This window comes from Patiria miniata, unplaced genomic scaffold (assembly GCF_015706575.1).
Source record: "Patiria miniata isolate m_02_andy unplaced genomic scaffold, ASM1570657v1 HiC_scaffold_28, whole genome shotgun sequence".
NCBI lineage: Eukaryota > Metazoa > Echinodermata > Asteroidea > Valvatida > Asterinidae > Patiria > Patiria miniata.
Genome location: NW_024037067.1, coordinates 1,097,930 through 1,123,971, shown reverse-complemented (window position 1 = coordinate 1,123,971; position 26,042 = coordinate 1,097,930). Strand labels below are relative to the sequence as shown.

General features: G+C 38.4%; 1 protein-coding gene across 2 annotated transcripts in view; it reads left to right on the top strand.

Annotated features, from left to right (window-relative positions):
- The window catches only part of LOC119734997 (regulator of G-protein signaling 9-like), a 67,291-nt gene that overhangs the window by 19,263 nt on the left and 21,986 nt on the right, over positions 1-26,042 (top strand). For both annotated transcript variants that reach the window (XM_038208667.1, XM_038208666.1), the window contains exons 4-8: positions 5,204-5,268; positions 13,701-13,777; positions 15,005-15,086; positions 17,386-17,487; positions 24,124-24,185. In XM_038208667.1, the coding sequence (XP_038064595.1) occupies positions 5,204-5,268; positions 13,701-13,777; positions 15,005-15,086; positions 17,386-17,487; positions 24,124-24,185 (388 nt within the window). The remainder of the gene's footprint in view (positions 1-5,203; positions 5,269-13,700; positions 13,778-15,004; positions 15,087-17,385; positions 17,488-24,123; positions 24,186-26,042) is intronic.

The window sequence follows — 26,042 nt, the reverse complement described above, 5'->3', positions numbered from 1 at the left end:
CCACTTTCGATCTTGGGCTGTGCTCTGTGGTCATATATGGGTCAACGTGGCTGGAGGCGCCTTTACATGTACCGGTACATGCCTGCGGCTTGATCACATTGTAGTGGCGTCCTTCGCATTTCAGCTTCTCAGCTGCGAGTAACGATGATTAGCCTCCCAAATTATTATTATAAACCCCAGCTCATTCAAAATATACGGTAGCACATCGGACAATGCTTGCTGAACGTGCATGCAATAATGCTCGGACTTGAGTTCTTTCAAAGTGCAGATTTTACACACTGTGACAAAAATACAGAAGCACATGGACACATTGATGGGAAATTATCTGGGCAATTTAATGCTCTCACTCGTCCCAGCAGGGAATTACTTTGGTAGTTGATGACGCACGACTGATAAGATTACAAGAGACTGCACATTGGGGGAGGAAACTCTTGAATCAGTTTTAACTTGAGATAAAGTGTGATGGGCATAAATTGAGGGGCTGGGTGATGGTATACATACTATGCAAGATATTTCTCCATAGAAAAATTCACACAAAAAATAAAAAAAATGTAAATTAGTGCTGTTCATGGTCATGAATATTCAATTTTCATGAAAAATGCTGGTACTTCATAATGTACAATGTATATATGCACGTATGTAGGTTTAATCTTCTAAACCAGTGATACCAAAAATGCAGTAGCCGATCTGCCGAACCAAACCAAAATTCGCCAAACATACATGTAGCACAATGGAACCGAACTGAACCACACCGAGCTGAACTAAACTCAGTTGTTCAGTTCAGCAAACATGATTTTAGGCGCTGTGTAGTTTATATTTGAACAACCACATAACTTTTCTAATTACGTGTAAAAGAAAACAATATTTGGCTGACATTGCGGGACTTAAAATGACAGGAAATTACAAGGTACATGTATACATGTGTGCACTGAGCAACCATGTGTTCACTGAGTGACCATGTGCACGCACCATGGCAATTTGGACAAATCATGCTGCTCAGAGTCACATTATGGATCCAAGTTTCAATACTGAAAATAAATACATTAAAAAATACATGTACGTGTATAAACATTTTTACAAATGAAAATTCTAGTTTTGTGAATAATTATTTGCTGAAGTTCTTTAATTAATTAACAAACTTTGTGTTACCAAACATCTTAGACAATAAAGCTTGTTTGCCAAGATATGATCTGTACAGGGTGAGTAAAAAAAAACGAAACCCAAATGTTGGGACTATTGTTTTATTGAAGTTCTGCATAGCACTTTAAAAATCTAGGATGTGAAAGCCCAATTCACAAGCTTTCTTTGAGTACAAGAATCATTCAAATCACTTATGTACTTTTCAAGTTACAGAATTTTAAACACAACCACCATTTTAAGGTTCTGTCCACGGATCACAAAAAAAGGTGTGCGTTCTTTCAGCAAAACGAAAACAATTCCCACACATCCCTATCTGATTTGTTTTGTTTTGCTGAAAGAACACTGAACTTTTTTGTGATCTGTGAACAGAACCTTAAAACGGTGGTTGTGTTTAAAATTCCGTAACTTGAAAAGTACATAAGTGATTTGAATGATGAATATGGCTTTTATATCCAAGATTTTGAAAATTTTACATGCAGAACTTCCCTAAAACAATGGTCCCAACATTTGGGTTTCGTTTTGTTTACTCACCCTGTACAGTTTAGGCATGTACAAAATGTATGTGAATTATGTACATTTACATTGTACATTACATGTATACACATGGATGTACCGGTACAAGGGATGCTTACATGTTTGTGCATCATGTAATCTTGAACCAACATTATTAATGCCCACATGTAACACGAGTGTTAATCAATAAAACCGTTAGCTGATTCAGCCCCTACTTAAAGGTTGTATAATGTTGTATAACATTAATCTTCATTGATGCATCATTTGACAGATAAATAGGGCTGCAAATTGCTTTTTTCTTGCCCGGCAAAGACTCCGCAGTGAACTTTGAATTTTATGTCCTCAACAACAACTCGATTGGCTCGTGAAAAAATTATTCCGCGCCTTCATCATCGAAGCAGGAGCCATCAAGCACTCCGGCCGAGAGATTACATTTTTTTTGCGGTTTCTTAGCAACCTGACTCGTTTACAGGAAAAGCAGTGGAGCTTGCCAACAGGCGCACTAGCTTTTGATGGCTCTGCGGTGTTTGATGCCATTAAGATGAATAATTGAGACCGATGGGGGTCTTTTGTTTGGGGAATCTGATTCAACTTGGGCCATTTCGTTTTCAGGGACGAATTGTGTAATTTTTAGGGCAAGGCCGTTTCCACAATCAGTTGTGATATATTGGGGGGGGGGGGGGGGGGTACGCCCAGGCTAAGTGCTATATTTCTAAGGCCAAAAAAAAAAAGTCTCCGGTTTCTGGTACCGGTATGGAGCTTGCCCCAAAGGTGGTGCGGTGACACAGCTTTTTTCTTTTTTTTTACCTATTTTCTTCAAATGTCGGCTGATGTCTGCAAATGGCGCCAGACTAAATTTAGTGCAAAATTTATGGGAGTCCAGAGAGGCCACATAAAGCTTATACTCGATCGTAGCCCCATCTAAAAACACGTTTCAATTGTGCTGCAGCAGGATTCCAGTCAAACCAGTGAGTTTGGCAGTTTTGAGACATCATCTTACATTGAAAAAAACTTTTTCATTTTGCCGATGCGCATGGCAATGATGACGTGCGCGCAGACCAGTAACCGGAGCCTTTTTTTGGCCTAACGTAGGTCACCAAAAAATTAGAAAGAAGCATCCTGCATTGTACATTTAGAGCATGAAGGCCAGTGCTTACAAATGTGCAAAAAAGTATAAATATGCTAAACATGCTACACATGTGTGATGAAAATCAAATTTCTGTTCATTTGGATTTTATATAGTATTGTTATACAACAAATATCACCATTGGTTCCCACTACATGTAGTATGTGAACAGTATGTGTACAATGTATGCAATACCGGTAGCTTGTAAAAATACCAAATTTGACTACAGATGAAGACTCTGTGGTTTCACCATGATGGTGTAGAATAAATAAACATACCCATGTAATGTACATTGAAACAAAAAACACAAATGCCTCTGGAAGATTGATCCAATGTTTTAGTCTAAAAATGTAACTAGGGGTGAACGTGTACATCGGAACCGGGTACCTGAGGACCTGACAACTGATGTCTGCAGGAACCGGTCTAGATTATGGGATCGGGTACCCGTAACCAACTTTACAAACATGTACCGCCTGTATAGTAACTTCTCTTCTCAGATAATGAAAGAAAGGTTTTTGTTGCCAATTGTGGGGAATCTTTACAATGAAAACCAGGCTACATGGAAAATCAAAAGGAGATTTCACGTTAATGTGCAGTTTTAACGGGCAACAGATGACGCTCACTAAAGTTTGTAGTTACACTGTAAAGCTATAAAGCAGACAACTTCCGGGATTTAAATTTTGGGGTTGGGTTTCTTTTGTACGGGTACCCTGTGTTTAACTAGTCTGAGTATCACCCGTTATCCATGGAGCCAAGTCTCCTGTATAATGTCTGATATGTCTAGACATGCAGATTTATGCAAACCACGCCCCAGCCAATCAGAGTCGACTTTACTAAATCTAGACATCATTTCATTCCCAAATCAGGATGAAATGGTTTGATTGGTTAATTCGAATGCAGTGTTTTGTAATACAACAAAAGCCGGGCGCATATCGCGTAACATGATGCAGAGCTTATGACACAGTTACCGGTACGTGTATTTTATCCATTGTCTATGACGCACAACGGGTGAATGCGCATGACCGAAGACCATATAGAAAGCGCCCGCTGCTTGGTCAAAATCTAGAGATCAAGAGGCGGTTGTCTTGCCTAATTAATTAGCGAATCTGCTCACATAGACTAGTGTTTTACTTCAAGAGGTTGTGGAATGCTCGAAGACATTTCTGTCATTTTTCGGGTATATGTAGCCTAAGGTGTGATGAAATAAAAACGACTATTGTTTCTGTCATGAAATGAGTACAAAAGGTACTTTTGAGAGCTGTTTTTCAGGTCCAGTTTCGACCCGTACCCGAACAGGACTCGTGCATGCTACTGTGCATCAGGAGTCCAGTTTATTACGTCACGATTTACTGTGTTTTGTTTGCTGCCCGCAACGACGACTTTTACACAGTTGCATGTTCGGGTCGAAACTGGACCTGAAAAACAGCTCTCAAAAGTACCTTTTGTACTCATTTCATGACAGAAACAATAGTGGTTTTTATTTCATCACACCTTAGGCTACATATACCCGAAAAATGACGGAAATGTCTTGGAGCATTCCACAACCTCTTTAAATAGGGTATCAGTTCCCATACTACAATGTACCTGTAAATGCACACCACTAAATCGTGTTCAGATTGTGAGAGCTGTTTGCCAATACCGATGTTTTCACACGCTTCTCACAATTTGGTGTAACATGCAAAAATCTGAGTGCACAGACACCTCTGACTTGTATGGTATACACACTGAATGTATACAACAGGTTTTGGCTGCACCAAATTCATTCATTCATTCATTCATTCATATTTATTTCAACTTAATCATTTTGAAGGGAAAAGGTTTAGACAATAATTTAGAGAAACGGATAAGATTAAGCGTCGGGCTTCTCCAAAACGCAAGCTTGTCAAGTGGAGAAGTCCATTATGTGTAGAAGAAAATATATATATTAAGATAAATACTAATTACATTTGTTCTTTTAACTTAACTACACAACGAAGTACCGGTACACTTAAAGTTACATACAGAAACAAGGGACCAACACAAACAGGACAAGACAAAAACAAATCAAGTAAAATCAGAACCCACATGGGATATCCTTAGAAGAATATGTTCACAGCAAATATTAAGTAAAACTAAAATTAAGCATTATTGTAACTTAATAAGCAGAGACTTTAGCTTTTTCTTGAATAAAGGGCTACTACTGACAATTCCAAAGACCTTATCAACATGGGTAGATTTCATGGAAGTTCCTACAATTCGTTCCTTGATCATAATACACATGTACGTGTACACCCTGAAATTGATACATACATGTACATGTACTTGGACTGTTTGGACACAATTGGCCATGTTTAATATTCAGATTTCACAGTGTTAAAATGAAAATGATTTCTGTGAATGAACTTTTTACTAAATAGAAATTGTTCATCTTTTGTTTCATTGTAGCTATTTATCTGGCCAAGAGATCAATGAGGAACAAGCAACAGCATGGATTGGAGGAATTTGAAACAGTAAGTATCTTTTTGTTGCATAAATGAATCAAATTTACACCCCATCAGGACCCAGATTCGAGTAAAAGGTCTGCTACGCCCGAGGCTAATTCATTTATTTGTCAAGAATAAGAATATCATGCTCATACAGTAATTTCTACAGTAGTGTTCTCTTTTCTCTCAAAACTACTGTTTTCTTGTACAATCTGTTGGCATTGATCATGTACGTGGCTTGTTTTTCCCCCTTACTGTCTTGTATTGTTTGCAACAAAACTTAATTTGATGAGATGTGTACTTCATTCCAATCAAACCTCATTAGTTTAGTTCAGTACATTCTTTGTGAGGCAGGAAATTCCTTAGAGCTTTCTACATGTAGCTTCTCATATTCAGACAGTGAAAATCTGCCTTCAAAAAAAAAGTGGGGGTACAGTGCGTAAATATACGTGTTTGTCATGAAAACAGATTGTGGATTTAATTAGGTCGCTAGCTGACTTTTTTGTACCATTATCATCAAAACAACATCCAAGGAACTGAATTTGCTCCGAGTCTGTTTCTGTTCGTACATGTTTGGCATCAAGTTGGAAAATCTTTTGTCTGTCTTTATTATCTACCGGTAGTACTTGTAAATGTTTAACTGATTATTTGTAATAAAAAATGTATCCTCTCTGAATGATGCCCGTTTGGTATTTCCTGGGTTTGCAAGATAATTGCTAATGTTGCTAGCATCCCGACTTTGAGCATGATCCCTGGATACATGGCATATTGACTTAATGGGGAAACTGCTGACATACCAGTATAAGGCTAGATAGCTTGGTTGCTAGAGCACCAGAACAGCAGTCCGAGGTCCCAGGTTCAAACCCCATGCCAGTCAATTTCTTTGTTCAATTTTTTATTGATTTACCAATGTTAATTGTTGGCTACTTTTTAATTCAGAAACCCCAGTGCATTGTGACACTATGGAACCCTCCCAAATCCTCTCAAAACTCTCCTTTGTACATAAACCAAAGGCACAGTACTTCATAACCTTCCATATGGATCAAGCTTCATGCTATTAACGTGAATTAAAGGGTTCTTGTGTCCTGGAAAGTGCCCAATTGGGCACAAAATCCGTTGTAAAACTAAATGATATTAGAAACATTATTTAAAGGGCTCATACAATGCAATGCTTGAAAATGCACCTTTACTGTATACATGTCCTATTTCCCATTTTTCAATTTTCGGTTTGCCATTTTCAAGGGTATTTTGGTGACTTTTTAGTACTCTTTTGCAAATCTCCATAGATTCATGAGCAAAAGTGTGATGTCATAAACAGGACTCCTGATGCAGCGTAGTATTTATAAACGAGTCCTGTTTATTACGTCATGATTTACTATGTTTTATTTACTGCCCCAAACGACGACTTTTACACAAATTGCACGTTCGGATCGAAACAGGACCTGAAAAACAGCTCTCAAAAGTACCTTTGTACTCATTTTATGACAGACACAATAGTCGTTTTTATTTCATCACACCTTAGGCTACATATACCCGAAAAATGACGGAAATGTCTTCAGGCATTCCTCAACCTCTTTAAAATCATCTGCCAGAAGCTGGAAATATGTATGCGTATGTCATACAAAATGTACCCTGCGTCAGAAGTAAACAACCATGTTTTTCCCCGTCTTTTTCTCAGGAATGGTGCAACATTAGGTTAGCTTCCTTTCAGACCTTTGAAATAGGACAAGTAAACAATCTTATCATTAAAATTTTGGCAATTTCAGGACGATGTGCCCGTTTAAAAGTGGCTTGTATGTACATGTACATGCTATCTTCCTCAATACTGAAACGTTATTATAAATCTCCTGTTTGAGTTTGAATAATCTTGGAGGGTTAAGACTAAAATACACACTACATGTATGTACGTTCATACTCGGCTGTTTTTTGTAAAATTTACCAAAATGTTGGTAATTTACATGTACCCATTTATTTACCCCGAGCAAAGAGTCAATCCCTGGTGGTTTTGACCAAGCAGGACTGGTTAACTTTTACTTGTCTACCCTGGACTAGTAGAATTGACATCTGCATTGGTTTGACATACCAATTAGTCTTGTGCAAACATTGCGACAAAACACAGGATGTTTGGTCGTACCATTAACACATTTACAGTGTGATTGAAGTCATACATGAATCATGCCTCACACAGGTCTTTTGCAAATATATTCCTTGTTAATAATTTTTTTTGTAATTCTTTTTTCTTGGGTATTTTTTTTTTGGGGGGGGGGGGGGAGAATTGAACAAACAAATACATGTGTACTGGTATTAATAAAACTTGAAAATTTCATTAGTATGTGTAAAAAAAAAAATTCCACTTTGCTCTGATGGACAATCATTTGTAATAAGTTTCAAACAAGAATGGAATGTACTTGCACACCATGGTATATTATGCACAGACATCCTGTGAGTGTTCAAATACAACTTTATTACATTGCTGGGTTGTTAAATACATGTACATACATTGTGAATAACTGTGTCGGCAATTGACGTTTATTGTTTGTGCTAACATCGCACACCATGCAACCAGACAAAGATGAATGACGTTCATCCTCACCCGTCGTTCCTTCCTCTTCACTCATTGTCCCTTCCTCTATTGGAGGAAATGAAACTGGTCTATTGTACAGACTTTTCCCCCTACCCTACATTGGTTGCCTCAAAATTTGACAATGAGAGGATGGACGTCATGGCAACTGTTGCCTAGAAACCAAGATGAGGCCGCGAGTGGGGAATACATTTTGATTGGACATTGGGGATTATTTCAAGCACATAAATGGTTCACTTTCTCTTCACTGACAGAGAAACTTGAGTCTTTAGGATAAGGGCACCATCATCATGGAAGAGTAATAACTGTGTCTGGATACATTTAGTGCTGCAGCCGAATTGCCGAACCGAGCTCAATTTTGCCGAACATACCACTCCAAACCTGGCTGATATACATTGTATTCTATGATTCATAACCTTCAAAAGTCTTTGATTTTGTTGGTTGTTCCCTGAATCCCTTATCTACTTGGCTATATGATACATATGTACCAGTATGTATAGGCCTACGTGTAAGCCGATTAAACAGAGGCTTACATGTATTCTAATCCAAATCCTTCCCTCACGTGAGGGACGGACATCAATGCATTGATTGCTCTGCCAAATTATTCTGAAACAGTTGTACTCAATAAGATGTTTATGTTTATGGCCCTTATAGGCATCGTTCAGACACAGTTTGAAATTCCCCTAAAATAACGGTTGAACTCGATTTGGTGTACATGTAACTTTAAGCTCGTGCTCTATGCCGAGGTGGATGTTCTACGTGAACTCCGAAATTGAGAAACTGAGAAACTGAGACTGAACTTGCCTTACGTAAAGCGATGTCTGAACGTCAGTAGTGTAATTTTTACGACCAGCCTCCCGTGGAGAGCTGCTGTTTTAACTTTTACAGTTTTAAGTTTTACCGTTTTAACTTTTACCGTTTTAACTTAAAACGCTGGCTTAACATACCACATCCAGATTAATCCTTCTTTGTAAGAGCAAATTTGAGAGCGTGAAGGACGTCCATCACTACCTTCACCTCATATCACAGTTTCAGATTTTTTTTTCATTGAAACTTGGAATCCTGCAGGTTTTATTGATAACGATACTACACTGCCACCCAGAAAATTCATAGTACATCTTCCTGTGTCTACGCAAACAAACTAATTTAATAATCTATTTCTTTAGGTTATACAGAACTTGGTCTGTGGACCTGGCAAAGATCACATATGGTCCTTGCAAGCATGAAACGTCTTCCTCCCTTCTGAAAGACCAGACAGGAATCAAACATTGGCAAATTTACCCTTAGGCAAATTCCAGGCAACAACCGTCTCAGACTGAAGTTGCTTGGCAATCCAAATTGATCGTCAAGTGCTCGTCAAGCCCCAAGGTTATTAATATGTACAGTGCACATGTACTGTATAGTACATTATATAATTTGAGGCTGTGCATAGTTGAATGAGAGTAGGCTATAATTCTCTCTGTCTTTGGCCGTGTTGAATCTCTACTGGTAGTCTAGAGCTACTGTCTAGGTCTTTGCCCATTACAACTACGTGGGAACATGGAACAAGCGGACAAAAGATATTCCGGTTCAGTGAAATCTCAATAAGTCAAAGCCTGTTAACGCAAACCCTGCTAACTCAAAGTAAAAACTCATTCCTGTCAATTGTTGTTGAATAGAAAATCCATTAGATAACTCAAAACTCGGCTTAACTCACAATTTGAGCCAATTGCCCTGAGGTTTGACTTATCGAGACTCCACTGTACCTGTACATGTAGTAGCTGTGGAAGCTAATTTCAGCCATGGCCTGTGGGCTCTGTGCACAAGTACCCCCTCAACGGTGCAAAAGGGGGAGTTGGGGGGATTCATGGTGTACATGTGTGAAAAACATGTGCGAAAAAAAGCATTTGCTCTTTGTGCCCTTTTTATTGTTCCGAGCAACAGAAGTGCTCAAAATCTTCAGTAGGATGCATAATAACTTACCTGTTGAAGTTTTATCTCGGTGGCTACTACACATTGAGAGGAAAAAGGAAAAACATATGTGCAATTCTTTGTGGTCATGTAGTTATATTCCGTTATTATTATTATTATTTATTCGGCATTAAAAACACATACAAACAACAAACATTCACAAAATATAAAAAAACAAAAACCAAGAAAACAAAAACAAAAGCAAGGGGCATATGCCCGGAATTAAAAAAGTTTACCTAAAAACTGTGGCCCGAAGGCCTTCAATTCCAATACCTCTGGCTACACAGAGAAATATATAAATCTATAAAAATCTATAAAAATGTATTAACAATGAACACATATATTAAAAATGGCAGAGGTATAAATGCTAAAAAGTTAACGTCCCCGTTAAAAAAAAAATAGATATGGTTATCCCCAAAATTATTATCAAAATACCACGTTGAGAAAAAAAAAGATAAAGAATAAAAAACAAAACAAAAAAATAGTCCAGCAAAAAGAAGGGGTAAAAAAATGTCCCCCCATTAGTTCAAAGACCCAATTATTGTGGATGTTCACATTAAACATTAAAAAGGTTAATAAGTTTCAATGCACGCAATTTAAAAACAAATATTAAAAAATGAGCAAACAAATTAAACAAAAGATGAGAAAAATGCCAAACCCCCCAGTTAAAAAAGTTTCGTTGCAAGTTAAAAGACGTAAAATTACCCTGAAAAAAAAGTTGAGAATTAGCAAAAAAACAACAAGCATGACAAGTTCTTTTTAGAACTAAACATCTGCTGAGCCGCAGTTATCATCACATGTTGTTACTGCAAACCAAAATGATACAAAAAACTATTAAGCAAAAGATATACGACTTGAAGTTTGCATGGCGGATGGCATATAAAGTAGATAAAATCACGGGCAACGCCATGTGGAAAGAAATCTCTTCCTGGAAGAAGTTTGATTCTGAAAAGAACCGGTTTTCAAGACGAGATCTCCCTCCACACGGCGCCACCCGAAACCCTGTCCACTTTTAAGCAAGAGATGAGAAAAAATGTCAACCCCCCCCCCCCCCCCCCCCCCCCGTTAAAAAACACACAAAGAGCTAAAAAGACCCAGTACAGTTACTGTGGTCGGCAGAGGTGGCATCTTAGGGAATTGATCCAGCTTTTTAACGACATTTCAACGACGCCAGATCTCAGAGATTCCGGTAGCTCGTCCCATTCACGAGCAAACACATTCACTGCAGAGCCGTGAAGTCTTTGTGTGCGAGCTCTAAGATGACAAAACCGCACTGTTTCTGTGTGTTGACTGTTGACCACAATGCCGTGTCTAACAATGTTACAAGTAATGAGGCCATACATTGCTTCATGACGTATGAGATTAAAGGGAACTTGCGTCATGCCACAAGAGAGGACCAATGTAAAAGATTCAGTCAGTCAGTGTAGTTCATTTTCATTCTCTGTTTTAGGATCATTCTTGTAGCGTGACGCTGAACACTTTCAATCTTATCAATGAGATTATTATTATGAATGTGCCACACTGGCTGACCATATTCTAAAATGGGTAAAACCAAGGCCTTGTAGAGTGCTAATTTGGCCTTCAGAGATATGTCCTTGGCAACACTAAATATGAAGTTTTTGTTGGCCTTAGAAACAACATAGTTCACATGATCAATCCAAGTTAATTTACTGTTTAAAAAACACCCAGATATTTGTAATTTGCGACAACATCAAGAGGAGAATTATTAATATTATACGTAGGAACACCGGGATTTCTAGAACAAGTGATACGCATAACTTTAGTTTTCTTAATATTTGGATTCATCCTGTTGTCTACATGTACACACCACCTGTGGATTTGGTTAAAGAGGTTGTGGAATGCTCGAAGACATTTCCGTCATTTTTCGGGTATATGTAGCCTAAGGTGTGATGAAATAAAAACCACTATTGTTTCTGTCATGAAATGAGTACAAAAGGTACTTTTGAGAGCTGTTTTTCAGGTCCAGTTTCGACCCGAACGTGCAACTGTGTAAAAGTTGTCGTTGCGGGCAGCAAACAAAACACAGTAAATCGTGACATAATAAACAGGACTCGTGTATGCTACTGTGCATCGGGAGTCCTGTTTATTACGTCACGATTTACTGTGTTTTGTTTGCTGCCCGCAACGACGACTTTTACACAGTTGCACGTTCCGGGCGAAACTGGACCTGAAAAACAGCTCTCAAAAGTACCTTTTGTACTCATTTCATGACAGAAACAATAGTGGTTTTTATTTCATCACACCTTAGGCTACATATCCGAAAAATGACGGAAATGTCTTCGAGCATTCCACAACCTCTTTAAGATCCTCCTGTAAAATATGATCCTGTTGGCAAGATATAGGTCTGAATAATAATGTATCATCTGCAAACAACAGACAGGCAGAAGAAGTACATGAGGGAAGGTTATTGATAAACAAGTTGAACAAAAGTGGCCCTAAAACACTACCCTGGGGTACTCCTGATGATACTGGAAGCCAGTTGCTAACTCACTGAAAAAAACGTGCCAGTGGGCACGCTTTTTTAAAACCACTTTCACTGATCATTTTCTTTCGATCGCAACCATATCTGGTACTCTAATTTTACAGGGTATTGGAACAGCCCTTAGTCACTTCGAGCAAGATTTTTCTCATAAAATTGGTACCTTTGTTTCTACATGTGGGGGTACGTACCTTTAAATTTGTTTTGTGAGTTCCTAACATACATACATGTACATACATTGCATCGCATATTTTGCTCATGATTGTCAGGGAGTGCAAACCAACAAGCCAGACTGTCCTCCCAATAATGGTTCTGTGACTCCAGTGTAAATACAGCTCAATCATCTCATCTTACATATAAATGGCTGACTTGGCCCCTCATGCTGATATATGACTGTCATTAATCAGGCATGTCTAGTGAGTAGGATTCTGAAGGAACTGTCATGTTTTTATAGTGGCACTGCACTGTACCTGCGTGTATAGTACTCGTATCATGTACAAGAACAGGTATTTTGTCTTACATGAACATCAGGATGTGTCGAATCAGTCACTTTTTAGTTTTTTTTCAAATTTTACATGAAAATTACACGTCGCTTATCTCCAGGAAACCAATAGAATCTCTTTGTACTATTCTCTAACTTTCAAGCGGCATCGAGCACCAAAATGCACCGTTTCGCTATAATATGCATAAACGATAAACGATATTCGTGAATTGTGGTAGGCCTACTGTAGAAATAAGCAAATGAAATGATGTACCGTATTTGCTGATCTCTACGTTTCTCAATTCTGCCAGGTTCTCCAGGCGTATTTTGAATGATCTGAAATTATTTTGTAATCCTGGTAAGGTGACAACTGTTTCATACTTGCATATCAAATCCGGCAGAATCCAATTATTCCTCTGTACACGAAACATTTGATGCTTAAAAAAAACGAGAGAAACTTCATTTGCAGGAAATTGACAGAGCGACTGTTGCAGTCATTAACCCCTTTACGCCGGTATTGTCATGCCTCACTTTACCAGCTTACACGGTGTACACGCATGACTGCACAGCGGCCTTTGTTTGGTGGCAGCAGCATGGCCCACAGACTACATTCCACGGCATACATGTAGCACGGCTTACAACACACCGGACTTATTAGCGGATGACGGCTATGCCCGTCAGCCAGGGTTAAGAACATCTCAATTTCAGACATCGCTTTATGTAGTTATTGAAAGTACCGGTATAATGCTTAAAGTTTGCCATTTTGAAACCCAAGTCTACATGTATGTTGGTCGACTTGAGCCGCTCTTAATTAATTCATTTTGGTTCGGCCCAACTCTAGAATGCTAATCTGAATACATTCTACATAAATATGTACAGAACCACATTTATGTGTCATTTTGGATTTCATATTGAATTCTCTGGTCTTGAACATTTTTCATTGACAGACTGCCTTTAACAAACTCCAACGGATGCTGAGACACAAGTGGGACTTTGTGCTCGTCCAAGCCCAAGAACAACTCAGGTAAACTTGATGTTGAATCCTCATTGGAATTTGTCTTGTGTAGGTTTGTTATTCATCAAATAGTCTTTTTCTGCTGTGGTCTGATCGTTACAATGGGTTCATACAATTTGATTTACCTCACATGAATGACATGCATGCACCACTTGTCACAAATTTAATACATGTGTATAATAAGTCTGAGGCAGTTCTTCCAATTTTTTTCTTTTCTTATATTTTTGCTAAAACTGAAAGTAATTGTTTGTGGGGTGCACTTACGTTCAAACTCGCGCAGAAATGTCTGTCGGTGTACATGTACATGTGTCACTGTTATAAAGTGGCAGCTACTTCCCCGCGGCATCCATAGAATCTTGCAATGTTTCTTGTGAGGTCTCTGGAGTGGTTCCCAATCCATTAAACAATCAGTGTTGGTAAACCTTACAATGGACTGCCCCTTTGCCACAGGAAGGTTACATGTCTTTGTAAATTTGCGATAGAAGCTTCAGCTTTGTCAAATAAATTGGCAGATAATACTCAGATTCTTAGCTTTCAAAGCCCCTTGGGTCTTGTGGGAAGATTTGACATGTATAATAACGAATGCAGGGTTATTGACTCCAATTGACTTTTTTTATGGTAAGTACTGCAATTGTACAAAGGCTGGCCACTTACTTTTACTTTTACTTTTACATTACAAATTGTACATCCTTCCAAATAAAGTAGACTGCTTTGTCGCTAACTTATTTACTTTGTTGTGTACATTTATCTTTACTTGCGTCATACAGTATTTTATAACAGTCATCAACATCAGCATTCAATACTTTTTCCAAAACTTTTCTAACTTTTGACAGTATTCCAAATGCATACTTACCGGTAAATGCATGTGTAATTTAACCCTAACCCTCAGGCCCATTTTATTAGGAACCATCCTCAATCCTCTAAAATGCTCCAAAATGTTGCATTTTTGTTCAAATGAAGGATACCCAGTGCCTCAATCCTTCAAAATCATCAGACAGTCCTGCCTGTCAAAATGCCTTCATCCTCAATCCTCCAAAATCTTGTGTTTCTCCTCAACCTTCCAAATCCTTCAAAACTGCCAGGAGGATTTTGGAGGGTTGAGGCGGGTTATGGTTAATAGGAGTCACATCCAGACAAAATTTAATTTGTGTCTTCTTCTCTTTCAATCTCTCATTCCCCTCCATTTTTCATTGAATTCCTGAAAGAATCATTTTCTTTCATTTTCTTGCCACTCAGACTGGCCAAGCATCGGAAGAAAGCTGACCGACTTGTCGTCGACAATCAGGAGAAAGCCTATTGGAAGACGCACCGACCTCCGGTAAGACAAGGCCGTTTGTTACGTCATGCCCATTTCTGAGCAAGAAAATTTCGTGAAAATACGTAAAATTTGATTTAGACTGTATTTTTCCGTAGTAGTGAGGACGAAAATTGTTTTTGAGTGTTTACAGTAACACTACAGCCTAAAAATTATCCAGGTAGGTACATGTAGGTAGGAAAATAATTGTCTTCAGTAGCTTTTGTTATGTTTGTCTGAAGTAACTTTCAAAGACTCTGTTAAAAGGAACATTGATGTAAATAGACAATATATAGTTTCCTTCACATGTAGACTGGACTATATAAAACCCAGATCCCTCAGCACTGTTGATTTGATTTGATCTGATTTGATTTGAAAACTTTCTGTGTCCTCTACAATCAACCACTGTGAAACAAACAGATATGACATATTATTACACTCACGCTGTTCAAAGATTGTTTAGAGATTTTTTTCAATTGCTATCTTCCTAGCAATTCAAAATGTATTCACTATTGAATGAGACATCAAAAGAAAAAAAACACACACCAATGTTTAATTATTGAATTACTTTCTCCCAAAATTCGAATTATTGGCTGCCAGACAATAATTGGGCTCTCCCTAGAGTAGGTTCATTAGTGTGTAAAATAAAAGCCTTTTTTTCCCAGAGGGTTACAGAAGCAAAAAATCGGAATGAAGTAGGTTTTTCCCAGTGAAAGCAAAACGTACAAATTGAAAATTTGTTAGAAGAAAAGGGTGTGCAACTTTAAGATTTTATACGTGTACAGTAGAACGCCACTATAATGAACATAACAGGGTCCATTAAAAATGTTCCTTATAGTGGTTGTTCGTTATAGTGATTGTGCATTATAATAGAATGGAATATTTCGGGAGCCTAAAAAAAATTGACCTGGTTTTCATAAGAGACTTACATGCAGGGTCACAATTGTGTGCATTATTTTACTTGTAAATTTATGCACAGTGTGTCCGTGCAGTGGGGAAATTTAAGTGTCTGTAATTCAGAGGCAGAGAAATGATTTGATTGCATTGCCTGCAGTGCTGTGCCTCTCCAACTGCTGCCTTCAAATTATAAATTGTCTTTCTTCACTTGTAGTGTTATTGTCAGGGGAAATTATTATGCAAATTGATCGCATGCTTTTATGTGCCGCTCTGGGGTACAATTGTACATGTGTATTAGTTATGTGTCTTTAGAATATGAATCTACAAAGCTCTTTACGTGTGCATTTTTCATGTACCGGATCAATAGGCCTAATCTTTTATCACAGTGTCATTCGCAATTTGTACAATGCACTTCTCATACAAGATTGAACTCACAGACTTTTGGAACGCCACACTGAATAACCATTTATATTGGTTGAATGTGGGTATTTAGGTCGAGAAATTTGTCTCATGTTTTTCGGGGTGGGGTGGGGAGGGGGCTGGGGGATTAGATTGGCTACAAAAGCACATGTACATGTAGAAGTGTGCTTTGTGCACACTTGTTGAATGTACAGTGTATCACTTTGATAATTATTGATTTTTTTGTAGTTTTGTGTTTTAATATTTGTTCGTTTAGCAACCTTAATATAAATTTTGGCATGAAAATTTATGTACATTTATGTATGCATGAGACTACATCAAAACAAATGCATAAAAGGATTATTCAATATTGTGGTAAGGCCAAAAAAAAAAATAATCGGTCTCTGGTCAGTGTGCACGTCGATTTTAATCATGCGCGTCAACCTTTTTTTTTTTTTCAAATTAACACGGAAGCTACAACAGCGCCCTCTTTTGCCGCGCCCCCTCAAATTTTTGTACCAAGGAGCACCAAGGAATGCGGAAATTGCACCAAGGCAAATGATAAAGGGCACCAAGGCAAGTTATGGAGGACACCAATGTATAATGAGGACACAAAAAAGCAAAATAGTACCCACCTTGTCTGTACAATACAAGCTTGGAAAAAAAGCCACAACCCCCCCCCCCCCAAAAAAAAACGTGTCGCCGCATCAATTCCAGAACTTCGGTCTGACCAGAGACCGAATTTTTGTTGTTGTTGGCCTAATTCATTTTTTTTTATGAGCTCAGTTGTATTGCCTTTTGTGAGATACGAAAATAAGTTGTTTTCCCACATAATGTTTATCCTCATGTACAGTGCGTGTACATGTGCGTTTACATACATGTATACACATGCAGATGATACATTTGTGTAATACAGGAATATCTTAGTTGAAAACTGTCATTTTATATGGATTCGAAGTAACAAAGATCTACCAATTTGAAATTTCACTTCCCTGAGTATTTTTTGTAACTATTTTGTTCACCACAGCCTGGCCAGATCAACTCCTTGGAGAAAGACATCCGGAGATCCTACCGGCCCTTTGCCCTGGTGCAGAGCAAGAAACGAACCGTAGAGGACTTGAAGAAAGAGGTATGTCCAGTAATGAATGCCCATTCTCTCAGATGCATTCCTCTTTGTTTGCCTTCAACAGCTGCCATTCCATGGAAGCGCAAGGTTCAAGATGTGTTTGGTCGTTAATTGAGGGGAAAATTAATTAAATTTTTGTTTGCGTGTGGTCTGAATGTGTGCCTCTGGTTAATTGTAACTTGGACTCAATAGCTATGTTTGTATAACAGATCCAATAGACCTCGGACGTAATGACGTCATGCTTTGTTGAGATTTTTGCACATATGACACAAAGCATGACGTTATTGTAGGGCCTTTTACACAGTTCCACAGAGTTTTTGTGAACCCCTTTCACACTATGAAGAATGCAACATGGCTTCTGGATGGGTCTGGTGGTCTACACAGGGAATCCAACCCCGATCGGGACCAGCACCCGATTGCATGTAACTCATCATAACGTCGTTTCCCTAGAATGCATTGCAGCTGCGACGCGTCCTGCGATTCATTTCACAAAACACGTCGTAAGTGCCACGCGTCATACATGTAGACCTGTGTATTTATAGCACAACACAGTGTTTGTTATATGTGTTTATTCAACGTACAGCAAATAGTCGTCTGATATTCAGTAAAGAGTCATCGGTGCTCCTCTTGAAAGGTTTTTTAAAACGTAAAACAAAATGGCGGACTTGTGATGCAGTTTTAAAGGAAAACAAGATCATGGTGGACTGTATAGCTACTTAGAAAGTTCAACTGCAATATTCCAGGCTAATTCATATTTTCTTCAATGCATTTTCCATTTTCAACTTCACACACATTGTTTCGGTATGATAGTCTCGTTAATGTAATTTGTATGGCATAAAGCTGGCTAGGAAAAGGACACTTCTTATTTTGCGATGACCACTAGACACGTTGTAACTTGCGACGTGATTTAAGCCATTGTCAAGGAACTTACGACGCATTCAACACATTGTAAGTTTCATGAAATGGATCATACGACGCCTTGCAAATTGTGATGTGTTGTGCGTAGCAACTCGAGTTGAAACGCGTTGCAGCGCTTCGTGAAATTGGGTGCAGGGTTGAGAGGCTTTACCCGGGTAGAAAAAGTACATATATTTAGCACACCTGTGAACACACTGATCGGTGTGACTTGCCTTGCCTAACCATGTTCGATGACACCAAGCTTCCACTTTCGCTGAAGCTGTGTTTCACCGCGTTCCCACTTGATTTGGAAAAAAGTGGATCAAGATCCGGCATTTTGGTGTGATCGTTATCTTACCGCAACGAAACCGCAAGTCGCGTTCCCACTTATGCTTGATCCACCTTTTCGTACGGAAATGTTGGGTCCGAAAGGTCACTGAGTTCGGAATTACGCGCGCTCTGTGGGAGTGCCATTGTTGCATGGTTGCATGCTAGGCCAGGATGGGTCAGTTTTCAAACAGCACTATCAGAATTCACAGACAAAAATTACGCGAATTCAACAACATAAATCACGGATCCGTAGAGGATCCGTGCGTGCATAAGTTAAAAGGTGAAATCCAACAGAGCCGCTCACGTGTGACATCACGGCAGAAACCAATGCATCGATAAGGGATTCCCTGGTTCTGAAGCTTCTCATTGGTTAGAAACGGTCACATGATGTACTACGACATCATTTTCCAATTTTCTATAATCAATACTTCAGATTTGTCACCTCCGTATGTACCGCGTTATCGGCACTATTCTCATCGCATACTCGTAAGCTTTTCAATGATTCTGTGCCAAAGTGAAGTCTTTTGGTGAGTGCGGACTCAGAGTCATTTATGGATGGAAAAATAAGTAAAATTTCAGGAATGAAAAAGGTTTAGTAATGGACGAACACGCAACAAAAATAAGGCCTATAGTGTAGTTTTAGGATACCACGTGCGCTTTTGCATGCGCGGTGCTAGCCCGTAGTTCAGCGGTTGTTTATTGTGCATGTTGTAAACGCTGGAAATGTTCACATGAGCTACACGCCTGAAAACGTGTTTCTTCGTTCATGAGACCGCAACATTTTCGCGCCACTCGTGCACCGGGCGGATGTTAACAGGTCAAATTGCCGGATCAGATCCACCTTTTGCGTTCCCATCTGATCGTGATCCGGCAATTGCCGGATCTGATCCACCAATTGGGGGATCTGTATCCTGGTCCAGAGGTGGATCAGAAAAGGTAGATCTGATCCTGATCCACCTTATAACGGTTAGCGTTCCCACTACACACAATTGCCGGATCTGATCCACCAATTGGGGGATCTGATCCGGCAATTTGGCAAAAGGTGGATCAGATCCCCCAATTAGTGGATCAAGTGGGAACGGGGTCTTTGTTTCATCACCAGTAGGCCAAATAATGGTGTGAAAAGGCCTACGTGTAGAGTCACAAGTGGTGTGACCTTTTGGAATGGTGTTGCTTTGCCACTGAATTCTAGAACCTTTCACACTATTCAAAATGGCTAGGCAAGATGAGAGTGTCCAACAGCGCTACAGTTTTAATCTTGGCTTTAATTAATGAGTATAGCCTACTGAGTATTTTCTATTGTAGTAGGTACCCTTAAATGAAACTGCAATCTGTAATGGATATCTTTTGAGTATGGAATTCATCCCCGTAATTAGACAGAATTAAACAATGTGCTATGACATTTGAGTAGATATTATTGGCTTGTCGTCTCCAGTGGTTTTAGCCGAGGTGATCCATGGAGCATTCTAATTTCCTGAGGCAAAGCCGAGGCAAAATAGGATGCTCCATGGATGATTGAGGGATTAAAGCAGTCAATATTTGTTTTATAATACCTCACCCACAGATTCTGCTTGATTTTAAGCGATAACTGATTAATTTAATCTAAAAACAATTAAAATAATTTCTTTTTCAATACGAAATTAGTTGAAAATTTACCTGAATTTTTTCAAAACACCCCTTCACAAAATGTAAGAACCCAGATCTGTAGCGCTAGCGCTTGGGAACAATACGCGCAACGTGCACACCCGTATGCATTTGCACACAATATCGGTTGCTTATAGTACTTTGCTTGCTATGCGTAAAGTACTTTGGTTGGTATGTGTTTCAGTCTTTTTTGCCGTGCACAGCAAGATAGCAAAAATAGCAAATACCATGTGACTTGCTCTCGGCCAATTGAGATACAGAATCTGTGGGGTACCCGGTAGGTGTTATAATAATAGTAATGCCATTCTTTGTACAGCTAATACACTGTCACACATTTTGAATTGTGTTGTCTTCAGGACATAATTCTCATTCAGCTGATTGTAGTTATGTGATGTCACACACGGAACCGTTACAAATAATAGTAACTGCGCGCATCTGCATCGTGTGAAAGATTGCACCCATTCACGGATTCGCCCAACTACAAATGGAAATTTCAAAAATGTGTCACCTGACACATCTTTGGAATAACCTTCTTTTGTTTTCTTCCAAATGACAACATGCCAGAAGAAATAATTTCACACTGAGTTTAGTGTTATTACTATCTTTAAACCAAGTAAGCTTTTAAACAATAATTTGGTGGGTTACTTTTTGGATAGCTGCAAATGGTATATTCTTCCTTTCAAGCAGTACCGTTCATTCTCTAATCTCTTCAAAATTATATTTTTCTCTTCAGAGAATTTTCAGCTTGTATGTTTGATTGTAATGAATAACTTCTTTATTTCTACATGTATTTCGAGCATCACCAACACTCGAAAAAGGCTTTTATGATGGGTTGCTTTTGTGCACAAACAGACCTGGGCCCAGTTGTGCTTACTAAAGTTGTGCTTACTATAGCAGAAAATCATGCTGCTACTTAGGCACTATTTCATGCCGTGAATGTTCTTACAGTTGCGCGCGCATGGAGATTTCTATTGTTACGTCACTGATTTAAGCAAAGTTTTCTTCTGAGGTTAAGCCTGCTTTTGCTGTGCTTACTGCTTAACGGTCCCTTTTAAATAGATGGAGGCTCGGTAAGCACAAAGTCGGCTGTTAAGCAGCGCTATGAAATTGGGCCCAGCTAGGATTGAAATCCAGACTTTAGCTAAAACTGGCAGAAGTTCCTGCAGTTTGAAATAATCACACATGTTTAACCTAGAAAACAAAAACAAATACAAAGTTAATATTTCACTTGAACCATGGAGGTATAATATAGCTCCCTGCTTGAACAAAGTATACCATCTGTTGAAGTACATGTCCATCCATAATGGAGTGTATATTTCACATTTCAATTTAACCCCCAAAGTCATTATATTGTGACAGCCAAGTTAAACAGACCGACTAAATATAGATTTTGCCTTCTGTGGATGGCCATCAGTGTTAACGGCTAATTTTAATATATAATTGTAATAGAATACACTATAAAAAAGACGTGCATGCAATCCACGCCATTGTAGTGTAATGAAATCACTGACGTTCACTGTGATTGACGGTAATTATATTGATTTTTGTGACCGACAAAAAGTTCTTCTTGCCCAACCCAAAAGATGTAATTCCATCTGTGTATTTTAAGAGAAAACCTGCAAATCTTTTAGGCAGTGGTCCATGTAAAAGTATTATAGTAAGTACTTTTACTGATGCAAAATATAGATTTTGTCATCAATTCCCTCTAATTTGATTCCATCGTTACCTTTGTTATCATGCGGCAGATTGAAATACTGAGTGTGTTTTCCTGCCTGCAGACGAAACAGAGATTTCTATTCCAATTCTCTGATTGTGTAATTTCATATCGGCTTCTTTCCATACTGATCGTTGAGCAGCAGGCCCTTGAGCCTGGCCCGTGCTCCTCTCCTGAATCAACAAGAAGAGAGCTAGGCTGAAAGTATGCAAGATCCCCCACCCCCGAAACAGAAGAGCAGATGTTGAACTTGCCCTAATTTTTTTTTAAAATATCTTACTGATGCCATCCAAAGCTTGAGGAATTTCTGCTTTTGTTTTTCTTGTTTCCTTTTAGCACAGATATGCAGATATTACATGTTTATCTTCAAGCAAACTTGTATCCTCGATCCTAATTGGTCGATCCTTTGCAACAACAGTGTGATATGAGGCTGTATTGCACGGTCCATATGGCTGCATGCGCTAAACCGCAGAAAGGTTCGTGTAAAGCGATGGTCCAACTTTACTGTGCGTCAAGTTTGCTTGAAGATAAATACAGTTTAATCATCATAAGTGTAATCATCATAAATCATCTTGAAAAAATTTGCTGCCTTCGCTGTTAAACATACAACATCCAACAAATATTTGCAGTTATGACTTTCAAACTGCTCAAGCATTGATGTTCAAGCACCTCCCGACATTAAACAATTTACAGGAAAAAACATGGATTATAAACTGCACAATCCACGGTCCAAATCCTATCAGTATGTTTTGCCGACAGAATAGACCTCAATTTTCAGTTCCACTCACCGGAAAAACCATTAAAGTATGAACTGCACAATCCACTGACCGCCAATAATTCTATCAGTATGTTTTTCCGACAGAATAGACCCCAATTTTTCTGTCCCACTCGTTGAAATTGAATTTGCCGGTGGTCCATGCTATGGACTCAAACCAGGTCAAACAGAGATGCTGATCAAATTGAACACGGGACAGGAATTGCATCAGCTGTCAGATTTCTGTTGTACTGATATTCCCAAGCATGGCTACAAACATGATACATTCGTATGTGTATTGTTGGCAAGAAGAATACTGCTATTTGTAACAATCATTTGGCTCTGACAGACATCACTTTTTGTCCAAGCTGCCAACCCTTCAACATTTCCTATTATAAAGCCATGTGGTTAAATAAACTATACATGTAAATGTACTTGATGAACTTAACTACATGTACAATATCAATATTATTATAATATCATGGTATGGTATTTGTACATTTGTACATCTGGACAATCCCATTTTTACGGACGTTACATTCGGGAGCCAAAAACCAATTTGAAACAACAAAATATAATACTTGCAGTAAAAGCAAATTTTATATATTTGGCACAACACTAGCTTGGGCCTTAATTAATGTACAACATGACATTGTTAATGTAGTGTTAGCTGAATTAATTAATGAGGTATAAGCACTGAAAACAACCGTTATGTACATGTGTGCGTTACACTAGATTTGTGATCTTCAGTAAGCAATGATAAAAGTCTGTGAACTTTCTTGCAAGAAATTAATGAAATAACTATGTTGTCGTAGATATAGCTTCACTCTATAAGAACACCAATGATATTTTGCAAAAAGGAACTTTGATATTATGGAAACATCATGTTTTTGTTGTTATGGACATTACATTAAACGTTACGGATCTTAGGTGTCTGAAATCAACTTCATCTACGTGATAAAAAACATACTGTTACATGATATTTACATATCATGATATTTTACGTTCTGTGTGTTATTATTATTTTTTTTAAAAATAAAATATGAACCTTTCTCTCTGCCTTAAAAACAAAAACCTCACATTAACACTTGCATTTTGCATATTAAAGCAAGATTCCAAAATGACCACCTTGTTTTGTTGTCTAGCCAATCATATATGTGCATGTACCTTTCCTCTTGTTTTTGGTTTTGTTTTGTGATTTTTTTTTTTTTTTTAAATCATAAATCTTTTCCTCAAACCTATTACTGTTTGTCAAACTATTTAAAGCTCTATTCCTGTTTTGTTTTATTATATTCAATAGGTGACTTATTTACAGAGACGGTCAGCCAGAGCCAAGATCACAACTCACAAAGCTGCAGAAGGGTGAGTACTCAAGAACATTCAATTCAATTTTTGTTTTCCATGCAGGGAGTCTTCAAATATAAATGCCAACTGTCAATTTAGATTCCCTTTGCGTGAAGTCTTCACTATGTGCCATGATACTTGCCTCTGGCATCTGTGGCAATTAGTAAGACCTTATTTATTTCACACCCCCTCTCCCCCCCAATTTGTGCTGATTTATTCCTTGGGGCTTCAGGAGACAAAGTTAAACTTGTTGCACGCGAGCGGTGATGTTTTTTTTGGCGGTTTTTGTTTTTAGAAACCTTTCAGGAGCATTGGGTTTTTCTTGTTGTGTTTTTGGGCATGTTTTGTCAACAGAATACACCAGAGGTCTAGAAAGAGAAGTGTTGATGTTTTGGATTTTTTTTAAATTGTAATTTGATCGTTCACTGGCTGTTTTGCAGCAGTTTTGGGTGTACCTGACCAGATGTTGTAGTGTTTTTCCGAAACAGAGGTGCACGGCACAACGTTGTTCGTTGAAGTAGTCTTAAAAACAAGTCTTTTGTTGTTGCAGAGCCTGCATGCGATACAGGCAGCCAACGTACTTGCACGCAGTGTACAATGGCACCTCGCGCGTGCTTCACTGCGTGCGGGCGTGTTATGTGCTAAGCACAAGTAGCATTCGGCCTGGACATCAAGTCTAGCATTTCAGTTATGGGTGGTTTCCAATCACAATGATATACATGTATGTGAATAAAAAAACGCTGGATACCAACCATGTTTTCGTCGTGCGCATTGCGTAGTGCAAAGGTCATGTACATTTGTACACCGACAGTGTTGTGGAATCGTGCATGTTTGGTGTACATTATTATTACGTTGGAAATTCGGGTAGGCAGAATAAATAATAGGAATATGGAAAAGGTCAAAGTGATTGAAGGAACCGACAGCTTAAAGGCCATAGAATCAAAATTAAAAAATAAACGGAACTGGGCTTGGCTACAAGATAAAGATGACAACAAGGACTTTGTGTCTGAGTGGCTTTTTCACAAAAAATACAGTTCCGTTTTTTTAAAGCAGCTGTTCCATTTTTTTTTTCAAGCAGACCCAGTTCCGGTTTTTTTTTTCAAGCAGACCCAGTTCCGCTTTTTTTTTTTAAGCAGACCCTGTGGCATTTCTGGTTAAAATGTATTTTAAAAAAACCACACACACACAAACTATACCCAAATAGTACTGCAAGTCATGAATTCAATTTGCAAAGCCAAACTTCAAAGTTAATATTTGGGCAATTCTTTGGTAACGGAATTACGGAATTTTGTCACTTTGTCAAGGATTATTCTTTCCCAAGAAAATATGTTCTATGCTAGGCAACTAATCTAAACATGGAAAGGGAGCCAAGACCCAGTAGAATTAATTGACCGCTAAAAAAAAAAAAATCCCACAAGATTACCCTTTAAGGGGCGGAGCTTAATATCGGTAACGGAATTACGGACGGAGGACAAGCATATTTGAGTTGTCGCATAAATTAACAAAACTCTCTGAAGTTTTGAAATTTTAAAATTGGACACTACCTGTTATTTGTAGAGTTCAGGGATGTTGTTAACTACAATGCAGAACAAAGTTGAAAAAATAATCACTCTTTTCATAATTTGCATTTTAATCACGGTAACGGAATTACGCCTGGGCGGTAACGGAATTACGCCATAGGTTTACATGTAATAGGTGAATGCAATACATTAACATTGAATTTAACATAAACTCATCACAATACAAATTTTAGAAGTTTATAAAATGCCACAAGGGGAAAGCTAAGTGAAAATTAGCAGATCAAAATGTTAATGTAGGCCTAAACATGTCTGGGCTTCATTTTTTAGGTCAAAGGTCAAGGTCAAATGAAAGCAG